At 45.8% G+C, this 11,668-nt stretch overlaps 1 protein-coding gene across 1 annotated transcript in view; it reads right to left on the reverse strand.

Moving 5' to 3' along the window:
- LOC122543268 (natural resistance-associated macrophage protein 2-like) overlaps positions 1-11,668 on the reverse strand; it is a 71,539-nt gene that overhangs the window by 31,736 nt on the left and 28,135 nt on the right. The window contains exons 5-7 of the mRNA XM_043681747.1: positions 10,015-10,131; positions 9,715-9,873; positions 2,434-2,520 (exon numbers count right to left, since the gene is read on the reverse strand). Of these exons, the coding sequence (XP_043537682.1) occupies positions 2,434-2,520; positions 9,715-9,873; positions 10,015-10,131 (363 nt within the window). The remainder of the gene's footprint in view (positions 1-2,433; positions 2,521-9,714; positions 9,874-10,014; positions 10,132-11,668) is intronic.

Consider the following 11,668-nt stretch of genomic DNA (forward strand, 5'->3'; position numbering starts at 1 on the left):
TGCACATTCACTAATATCATTTATTGTATCCGTTGCTCCCGATGCGGTCTCCGCTACATTGGGGAAACTGGATGCCTCCTAGCAGAGCGCTTTAGGGAACATCTCCGAGACACCCGCACCAATCAACCCCACTGCCCTGTGGCCCAACATTTCAACTCCCCCTTCCACTCTGCCGAGGACATGGAGGTCCTGGGCCTCCTTCACCGCCGCTCCCTCACCACCAGACGCCTGGAGGAAGAACGCCTCATCTTCCGCCTCGGAACCCTCCAACCCCATGGCATCAATGTGGACTTCATCAGTTTCCTCATTTCCCCTCCCCCCATCTTGCCCCAGTTCCAACGTTCCAGCTCAGCACCGTCCCCATTACCTGTCCTACCTGCCAATCTCCCTTCCCACCTATCTGCTCCACCCTCCTCTCTGACCTATCACCTCCATCCTCACCCCCATTCACCTATTGTACTCTTTGCTACCTTCTCCCCAGCAACTTTCCTGCCTCTATTCCTGATAAAGGGCTTTTGCCTGAAATGTCGATTTTCCTGCTCCTCGGAGCAGGAGCTCCTGCTGCCTGACCTGCTGTGCTTTTCCAGCACCACTCTGATCTAAACAATACATGAGATCACTGCATCAGAGTCACTGATGTCAAGAGCAATGCCTAAAGCCCAGGCACTGATCCAAGGTACAACCAGCCAACATGAAAATGGCTGATTTTATTCTCACTCTCTATTTTCCATCTGTTACCTAGTCCACAATCGCTGTTCATACATTCGCCCCAATCTCACGAACTCCGATCTTGTGTGGCACCTTAGTGAGCAGTTTCTCATGATCCACTGGATCCCTCTTAGCTATCTAGCTAGCTACACCCTCAAAGCACTTGAATGGATTTTCTAAGCACGACTTCGCTTTTGCCAATATGTTTTGACTCTATCTAACCATGTTAGGATTTTCTAAATGCCCTGTTGCCACCTCCATAATAATAGACCAGTCAAAGACTTATTGAGGTCTGTGAAAAGTTGGGAACACCCATTGAAACTCTCAAAGGATCGTAAAGACTTCCACACAAGCATAGAATCATACAGCACAGAAACAGACCCTTTGGTATAACCAGTCCATACCGACCATGTTCCTAAAGTAAATTAGTCCCTTCTGCCTGCTCCTGGCTCATATCCCTCCAAACCTTTACTTTTCACGTCCTTATCCAAATGTCTTTTAAACGTTGTAACTGTCCCCACATCCACCACTTCCTCAGGAAGTTCATTCCACACACGAACCACTCTCTGTATAAAACAATTGCCCTTCATGTCCTTTATAAATCTTTCTTCTCCCACCTTAAAAATATAGTTTTGAACTTCCCATTTTTTTACGATTAGTTGAGATTAGATTCCCTACAGTATGGAAACAGGCCCTTTGGCCCAACAAGTCCACACCAACCCTCTGACGAGCAACTCACCCAGACTCATTCCCTTACCCTATATTTACCCCTGACAATACTATGGGCAATTTAGCATGGCCAATTCACCTAAACTGCACATCTTTGGATTGTGGGAGGAAACCCACGGAGACATGGGGAGAATGTGCAAACTCCACACAGACAGTGGCCCTAAGGGTGGAATCAAACCCAGGTCCTTGGCGCTGTGAGGCAGCAGTGCTCACCACTGAGCCACCGTGCTGCCCTAAATTTTGCCATTCACTTGATCTGCACCCCTCATGATTTTATAAAACTAAGGTCACCCCTCAACCTCCTACACTCCAGTGAAAAAAATCCCAGCCTATCTTTATAACTCAAACCCTCCATTCCCGGCAACATTCTGGTAAATCTCTTCTGAACCATCTCCAGCTTAATAATCTCCTTCCTGTAACAGGGTGAGCAGAACTGGACACCGTTCTCCAGAAGAGGTCTCACCAATGTCCTGTACAATCTCAACATGACTTCCCATACTCAAAGGTCTGAGCAGTGAGGGCAAGCGTGCTAAATGCCTTCTTAACCACCCTGTCTGTATGTGATGCAAACTTCAAAGAATTATGTACCTGAACCCCGAGGTCTTTCTATTCTACAGCACTACCCAAGGACTGACTTTTAACTGTATAAGTCCTGCCCTTGTTCATTTTACCAAAATGCAATACCTCATATTTATTCAAATTAAACTCCAGCTGCCACTCCAACCCAATGACCCAATTGATCAAGATCTCCCTGTAATCTTAGATAACCTTCTTCAATGTCCACTATGCAACCAATATTGGTATCGTCTGCCAATTTACTCACCGTGCTTCTTGTCTTCTCATCCAAATCGTTAATATAAATGGCAAACCAAAGTGGACCCAGCACCGATCCCTGCCGAACACTGCTGGTAACAGGCCTTCAGTCTGAAAAACAACCCTCCATCACCACCCTCTGTCTCTGATTGTCAAATCAAATTTGTATCCAATTGTACTTACCCCTTTGTAGATGTCGACACTGAGAGTGCTGTTATTGTTCGGGAAGAGGTCAGAGTGTGGACTACTGCTGTTGGCGCACACTTCGTGCTACGAAAGGGAAAAATCATGTCAGATATATTTCTAAACTGTACAGTCTTTTCACTTGGCAATCCAAGCACTCTGTAGCAATACATCTCACGTCAATACTACTCCGAACCTTCACCACACTTTGCGTGAGGTAATATTTCCTAATTTCGCCCCCTGAAAGATTTCGCTCTAATTATTTTGCTGCATCCACAAGCCCTGGAAGTCGATGGAAGGTGTCACCAACAGTGCAATCAAGCAGCACCAGCTCAGCAATAATCTGCTCAGTGATGCCCAGTTCGGGTTCCACCAGGGCCACTCAACTCCTGACCTCATTACAGCCTTGGTTCAAAAATGGACAAAAGAGCTGAATTCCAGAGGGGAGGGGAGAGGGACAGGCCTTGACAACACCTCATTGAAACTTCTAGAATACTGAGAGGACAGCGTGGAGAAGATGTCTCACAGCGCCAGGGACCTGGGTTCAATTCCATCCTCAGGCAACTGTCTGCACTTTCTCCTCTGTGTCTGCATGGGTTTCCTCCCACAATATAAAGATGTGCAGTTTTGGCCATGTTAAATTGCCCATAGTGTCCAGGGATGTGTAGGTTAGGTGCATTAGTCAGGGGTAAATGTAGAGTAATTGGGTAGGGGAATGGATCTTGGTAACTTACTCTTTGGAGGGTCAGTGTGGACTTGTTGGGCCAAATGGCCTGTTTCCACACTGTAGGGCTTCTATGATTCTATGATTTAGTAGGAGAGACCCGGACCTGAGGGCACAGCCTCAGGGTGAAGGGGGCGACCCTTTCAAACTGAGGTGAGGGGAAATTCTTGCAGCCAGAGGGTGGGAAATCTGTGGAACTCATTGCCACAGAAGCCTGTGGAGACCAAGTCAATGAGCATATTTAAGACAGAGAGATAGACTGGTTCTTGATGAGTAAGGGGATCAAGGATTATGGAGAGAAGGCAAGAGAACGGGGTTGAGAAATATATCAACCATGATCAAAAGGCAGAGCAGACTTGAGAGGCCAAATGGCAAAGTTCTACTCCTATATCATATGGACATCCATTCCACGTTTGACTGAGTGCGGCATCAAGGAACCCTGACAAAACTGGAGCCAATGAGGATCAGAGGGAAAACTCTCCACTGGTTGGAGCCATATGTGGCAGATAGGAAGATGGCTGTGAGGTCACTCAGCTCCAGGTCATCTCTGAGGGGTGTAATAACAGGGTAGTTATTTTGCAGGAGTTCAACATCTCCAATATTAATTGCGATGGTCATAGTGTAAGGAGTTTCGAGGGGAAAGATTTCTGGACATGTATCTGGGAAAACGTTTTCTATCAAAGTATAGATGGTCCAACAAGGGGATGGCACCTAGTGCTGCACCTGATTCTGGGGAGAGAACGTGGACAGGTGTTCGAGGTGATAGTGGGGAAGCATTTTCAGAATAGTCACCACAACACCGTACACTTGATAAGTTTGTTACGGAAAAGGAAGAAGATGGTCTGCCAAATAAAAAGGTGCTTTGGATTGGGGGAAGGCAGGTTTTATTAAAAATAAGGCAGGAAATAAGGTAGACTGGGAACAGGTACTTGAGGGAAATTTCACAGCAGAACAATTTTCGATAAGGAACTGGGGAGAGTACAGGCCCAACATGTTCCCTTTAAGGCAGACCTGGGCATTTTACGGCCTGTGGGCCATATCCGGCCCTTTGGTTGTTCGTGTCTGGCCCGCATGAGGTCAATCTTAAATTAGAACATAAATGAAAAAGTATTTACGCCATGCATGCAATACAACTGTGTTGCTTTCGTTTTGAAAAGGATGCTTTTTTTATTTACGTATGGACGCACATGCACATGTATGTGCGTACGTGCGTGAGCAGCTAAAAGTGATGCTTGCTGGTGAGCCCTCAAAATGTCAGCTCACGCCAAGACAAGTTATGTCATATCCCACAAAATCGCCAGAAACAGTAAACCGTTTTCTGATGGAGAGTTTATTAAGAAGTGCTTGTTGGACTCTGCAGAACTAATATACCCGGAGAAAAAGGAGGCATTTGAGAATGTGCCCCTCTCCTGACGCACTGTAACGAGAAGGATTGGGGACATCGCGAGAAATCTGGAGCTTCAGCTGCAGCACAGAGCGGTCAACTTTGACTTTTTTTCCTTGGCTTTGGATGAGAGCTGCGACATACGTGATACAGCCCAGCTACTCATCTTTGTACATGGGATAACTACGGACTTTAAAATCACGGAGGAGCTGGCAGCCATGCAGTCAATGAAAGGAACAACAACTGGTAATGATTTGTTCACGGAGGTAAACGCATGTTTGGACACGTTGGGACTAAAATGGGACCAGCTGGCAGGTGTGACAACGGATGGTTGTCCAAATCTAACGGGAAAAAATGTTGGACTCTTAAAGAGAATGCAGGATAAAGTGACAGAAATTGACCCTGAACAGAAATTGGTATTTTTGCACTGTATTATACATCAGGAAGTGTTGTGTAAGTCAGTGTTAAAAATTAACCAAGTGGTTGATGTTGTAACTAAAATAGTTAACTTCACAGGGCAAGAGCTTTGAATCACAGGCAGTTTTTGCACTTTTGGAGGAAAATGAGACTGAACATCGTGACATAGGCTACCACACAACTCTCAGGTGGCTCAGCCTGGGCAAAATGCTGAAAAGTGTATGGGACCTGAGAGAAGAGACTCAAGATTTCTGTGTGAAGAAAGGGAATGGCATTCCACAGCTTTCAGATGCAGACTGGATTGCAGACCTTGGTTTTGCTGTTGATGTGACTGCACTTATGAATGAACTAAATGTGAAACTGCAGTGCAAGGGCCTTTTTGTGCATGAAATGTACAACTTGGTGAAGGCTTTTATGAGAAAGTTGCAGCTTCCCTCAAGCCAAATGGAGGACAACATTCTCACCCACTTGCCAACACTGAAGGAAGCCGCACCTTCAGCTGATCACCTCCACAGGTATTCATCTATGTTAGAAACACTGCATGGTGAATTTTCAAGGCAATTTCAAGACGTTAAAATGGTTGAGAATTTTAGGTCAGTCTCACTGCTTGATTTTTACTCTTCCCTCAAAGAGGAGAACTTTCCACACACAAGGAGGCATGCTCAGAAGATTCTAGTCCTCTTTGGATCTACCTATATATGTGAACAGACATTCTCAGCGATGAAGTTCAACAAATCCAAATCCAGATCCTCTATCACTGATGATCACCTCTCAGCTGTCCTTCGCATGTCCACCTCAGACATTCAACCAGATTTTAGTGCACTTGTTCAAGCCCAAAACAGACTGGATTTTTCTCACTAAACAAGTAAAATGAACTGAAAACATCAAAAGCACTTATTGCTTTTTATATAGAGTTGTTTGTTGTTTGTAATACTGAACAATAATGAAACAACTTTTCATTATTGGTTTGTGAGATTAACACGTTAAAAATAAAATGAAATACTGAAATTATTGTTTTTACTGTTTATATCTTCTATATTTGACCTACTCCACAATTTCATATCTTTATTGTAACAGAATATCCTTATTCTTTTGTTGATAAGTTTCAGTGCAAAACTATATCATTTAGTACTTTTTACAATGGGAGAAAATTGATACTGAGCAAAATTGTGTTCAACTTATTGTTGGTTCAGCCCTCCAACACAACTCAGGTTCATATCTTTATTGTAACAGAATATCCTTATTCTTTTGTTTATAAGTTTCAGTGCAAAACTATATCATTTAGTACTTTTTACAATGGGATACTGAGCAGAATTATGTTCAACTTATTGTTGGTTCGGCCCTCCAACACAACTCAGGTTTCTCATGTGGCCCCTTGGAAGAATTAATTGCCTACCCCTGCTTTAAGGTGAGACGGAGCAGCAACAAGCCCAGAGAACCATATATGTCAATGAATATTCGGGACTCGCTCTTACTGAGTCATAGGAGCCATTTGAAATATCATCTATGAATCCCATTATCCCACAGAAGATTCCCTGGGGTTTCTCTTATCAAACTTGCTTTATATTTAAGTTTTGAAGGATTCCAGAAAATTTATTTACTTGTGGACATACCTGAAGTAGTTTCTTTAAAAGAGGTCACTGAAAGTTCACCATTTAGAGATTTATTTTTCAAAAAGCAAGACTTTAGGGAAGTCACATGATGGCAATAACTGCTTGTTTTTCTGCATACCCCTGGTGGGAGCAGCTTGAACGGTGCCTGGCCTGAAGAGGTTCTTGTCTTATTCAGTTCAGTTGGAGGGAAGTCTGTGTGTGTGTGTGTGTGTGTGAACATTAATCAATGATTGCATCTTTATTGAATAAGCTTTGTTTTGATACTAAACCAACAACTGTACATTTAAGAAAACTGGTCAATAGATCTTTACTGTTTAAACCTGACATAGACAAGATAATTGATCACTTTGATAACTGGAAAAAGTATGGACATTTTATGTTGTGAATGTGTAGGAGTGGGATTGGAACAATGGGGCACTCCTCCAGCCTCAGTCATAACACTCACCACTTTAATAAATCATGGAGTGATGTGTGCAGTTTACCAACCTAAAGAAATAGTTCACAAATTGAGAGACCTTTGGAACATTGGAGTTGGGGATTTGAAATGGTGTCACCGACATCCTTTAAAATCATGGGATAGAAACCATCTGATCCTGGGGACTTGACATTCTTTCCTGCCAATACTTTCTTCATGACTATTATCTTGCAATGTTTTATTGTGTTCCCACCCGTAATTGTATAATAATTCCCTCACGTGGTCTGGCAAGCTCATTTCTTCCTCTGTTAACATTATCAAACTTGAACGGACCTCTCATATACTAGAGTTGATCTTTCTCTGCACCTTCCCTGTTGCTAAAGCACTACATTCTGCATTCTGTTCTATTACCCTGATGGACTTATGTAAAGTATGATTTAGAGTCATAGAGTCATACAGCACAGAAACAGACCCTTCGATCCACCTTGTCCATGTCGACCAGATATCCTAAATTAATCGAGTCCCATTTGCCAGCACTTGGCCTATATCCCTCTAAACCCATCCAGATACATTTTAAATGCTGCAATTATACCAGCCTTCACCACTTCCTCTGGCAGCTCATTCCCTATGTGCACTACTTTCTGCATGAAAATGTTGCCCCTTAGGCCCCTTTCAAATCTTTCTCCTCTCACCCTAAATCTATGCCCTCTAGTTCTGAATTCCCCAACCCCAGGGAAAAGACCTTGTCTATTTATCCTATCCATGCCCCTCATGATTTTATAAACCTCTATAAGGTCACCCCTCAGCCTCCGACGCTCCAGGGAAAACAGCCCCAGCCTGTTCAGCCTCTCCCTATAGCTCAAACCCTCCAACCCTGGCAACATCCTTGTAAACCTTTTCTGGACCCTTTCAAGTTTCACAAAATCTTTCCTATAGGAGGGAGACCAGAATTGCACACAGTATTCCAAAAGCGGCCTAACTAATGTTCTGTACAAACGCAACATGACCTCCCAACATGTATACTCAATACTCTGACCAATAAAGGAAAACATACCAAAGAGCCGAGTTGAAGGGTTGGATCTGGGATAAGGTGGGGGGAGGGGAAATGAGGAAACTGCGGACATCCACATTAATGCCATGTGGTTGGAGGGTCCCAAGGCGGAAGATGAGGCGTTCTTCCTCCAGGGGTCATGTGGCAAGGATTTGGCGGTGGAGGAAGCCCAGGACTTGCATGCCCTTGGCAGAGTGGGAGGGGGAGTCGAAGTGGTTGGCCACAGGGTGGTGGGGTTGGTTGGTGCAGGTGTCCCAGAGGTGCTCCCTGAAACTTTCTGCAAGTTGGCATCTTGCCTCCACATCAAAAGCAACGGACACAGCAGATGAGGTTTTTGGAGGTGCAGGAAAATCTGTCGGATGTGAAAGGATCCTTCAGGAACTTGGATGGAGGTGAGGGGGGAGCTGTAGGCGCAGGTTTGACACCTTGTCCGGTGGCAGGTGAAGATACCGGGTGTGGACAGTGGGTTGGTGGGGTCGGGGGGGGGTAGCGTGGGCCTAACGAGGAGTCACGGAGGAAATGGTCACTGTGGAATGCTGAAAGGAGGCAATTATATCCCTGGTGGTGGGGTCTGACTGTAGGTGGCAGAAGTGGCAGAGGAGGATGATGCAATGTATACGGAGGTTGGTGGGGTGGAAGTTGAGGACTGGGGGGTGGGGGGGGGGGTTCTGTCCTTGCTGTGATTGGAGGGAAGGGATTGGATTTCAAGGGCAGAGTTGCAGGAGGTGGAGGAGATGTGCTGGAGAACATTGTTGACCATGTGGGAGAGGAAATTTTGATCTTGGAAGAAGGAGGCCATCTGGGATGTTCTAGAGTGGAACTGATACGCCTGGGAGCGTATACAGTGGAGGCAGAGGAATTGCGAATAAGGGATAGCGTTTTTTACAGGAGGAGGGGTGGAAGGTGTAGTCCAGGTAGCTGTGGGATTTGCTGGATTTGTAGGACATGTCCATGTTGAGTCGGTCACCAGAAATGGAGATGGAGAGGTCCAGTTATGGGAGGGAGGTGCCTGAGATGGTCCAGGTGAACTTGAGGTCAGGGTGGAAGGTGTTTGCGAAGTTGATCAGCTGTTCAAACCTCCTCGCGGGTGCACGAGGTGGCGTCGATGCAGTCATCGATATAGCAGAGGAAAAGGTGGGGAATGGTGCCAGTGTAACGACAGAAAATGGACTGTTCCACATATCTGGCAAAGAAGCAGGCATAGCTGGGGCCCACACAGATGCCCATGGCTGACCAATAAAGGCAAGTGTCCCAAATGCTTTCTTCACTACTCTGTCCACACAAAACAATACTGTATAATCACTACATGGGACAATAATAAACCAAATGAAATCAAAACCTACTGCTCAGCATATCCATTTCCTTACTCATCAGCGACTGTATCATCAGCAGTAATGGTCAGACAGCACATACTGCTCCGAAGCATCTTCCGAATGTAATTACAATCAGTTTTTTGTGTTGACGTTAATGCCATGTAAATAAAGCGAATGGTCCTGTTTGGTGGGATACGGGGTTCTGCCCGGAGAACCGAGCAATGAATGTCTGGGGTTGGAATGTACCAATTCAGGGTTATGGGCAACCCTACCACATTTCCAGCCAACCGATCATGCCAGTGTGCTGGAAGGACTGTACCACTTAGGAGCACCCCATGGCCCTGATATTACTTCTGATACTCACCACCTGCCCATTGGTCTTATGATAAAACGCTTCGGCAAACACTGAGACCACAAAGACGTTGATGATGAACGACAGCAACAAAGCCATGCAGGCTTCGATTAAGTAGTAGCGATTCGCCTCCTTCACTTCGTTCTTATTGGCTCGGTTCACTTCTCTGGACTGTGGGTGTGTGTGTGTGAGAGAGAGAGAGAGAGAGAGAGAACGTTATTGCTCAGTAATCCCTCGATATCACTGCCTTCCCCATCCAATCACCTCGCCACTCTATATCACGCAAAAGCTTCAGCCAGAGACCTCTTCTACCTTTGAGTTCAAGGTGCTGTCAGCATCTGTGTGGCAGCAAATGCGCACAGCAGGATCCCAACAAACCAAAAATTCATGTTCATCTGTTTCCGCTTGAGGAGTGCATACTGGCTCACTCTCCCATGCAAATCGAGAGTGAACTAATTTGCTAGTGTTGGAAGAAAAGACAAGGCACTGAATTCTGCATTGACCTCTTATCTCTGAGAAATACATCAATTTGACTTCTCAACAATGAGCGTTTATTCCAGTTACTCCCCTCCTTTTTGTATGCCTGTCAAGTGAAAGATATCCATATTCAGTCCTTACGTTCAAAACGCTTTACAACATCTAGCTTTTCACACAGGGCTTACTTTTCCATTCACCACTCGCAATCTTATCATTAGGGTGTTTCGTGCTAACATCCTTGTAACTATGCTGCTCGATTTTCTTCAAATCACGGGGTAATCGAGGAGAAGTGTACCTTTAGACGCAAGCTGCTCAATGCATCTCTCAGAAAGCTACTCCCTGCACAGTACCACACACAGAAAGCTGCGCCTTGTCCAGTACCTCACTCAGAAAGATGCTCACTGTACAGTATCTGACACAGAAAGCTGCTCCCTGACCAGTACCTCACACGGAAAGCTGCTCCCTGTACAGTATCTGACAAAGAAAGCTACTCCCTGAGCAGTACCTCACACAGAAAGCTGCTCCCTGTCCAGTATCTCACACAGAAACCTGATCCATGGACAATACCTCACTCAGAAAGCCGCTCCCTGTCCAGTACCTCACTCAGAAAGCTGCTCCCGGAACAGTACCTCACTCAGAAAGCTGCTCCCTGTCCAGTATCTCACACAGAAAGCTGCTCCCTGTCCAGTACCTCACTCAGAAACCTGCTCCCGGTACAGTACCTCACACAGAAAGCTGCTCGCTGTCCAATACCTCACACAGAAAGCTGCTCACGGAACAGCACCTCGCTCAGAAAGCCGCTCCATGTCCAGTACCTCACTCAGAAAGCTGCTCCCTGTCCAGTACCTCACACAGAAAGCGGCTCCCTGTCCAGTACCTCACACAGAGAGCTGCTCCCGGTACAGTACCTCACACAGAAAGCTGCTCCATGTCCAGTACCTCACACAGAAAGGTGCTCCCTTTCCAGTATCTCACACAGAAAGCTGCTCCCTCTCCACTATCTCACACAGAAATCTGCTCCCTGTCCAGTATATCACACAGAAATCTACTCCATGTCCAGTATCTCACATAGAAAGCTACTCCCTGTCCAGTACCTGACTCAGAAAGCTGCTCCCAGTCCAGTATCTCACTCAGAATGTTGCTCCCTGTCCAGTCCCTCACTCAGAAAGCTGCTCCAGGCCCAGTACCTCACACACAAAGTTGCTCCCTGTACAGTGTCTCACACAGAAAGCCGCGCCATGTCCAGTATCTCACACAGTAAGCTGCTTCCTGTCCAGTACCTCACACAGAAAGCTGCTTCCTGTCCAGTACCTCACTCAGAAAGCTGCTCCCGGTACAGTACCTCACTCAGAAAGCTTCTCCCTGTCGTGTACCTCACTCAGAAAGCCGCTCCATGTCCAGTACCTCACTCAGAAAGCGGCTCCCATTACAGTACCTCACACAGAAAGCTACTCCCTGTCCAGTACCTCACTCAGAAAGCTGCTCCCGG

Source organism: Chiloscyllium plagiosum, chromosome 43 (assembly GCF_004010195.1).
Source record: "Chiloscyllium plagiosum isolate BGI_BamShark_2017 chromosome 43, ASM401019v2, whole genome shotgun sequence".
Lineage (NCBI taxonomy): Eukaryota > Metazoa > Chordata > Chondrichthyes > Orectolobiformes > Hemiscylliidae > Chiloscyllium > Chiloscyllium plagiosum.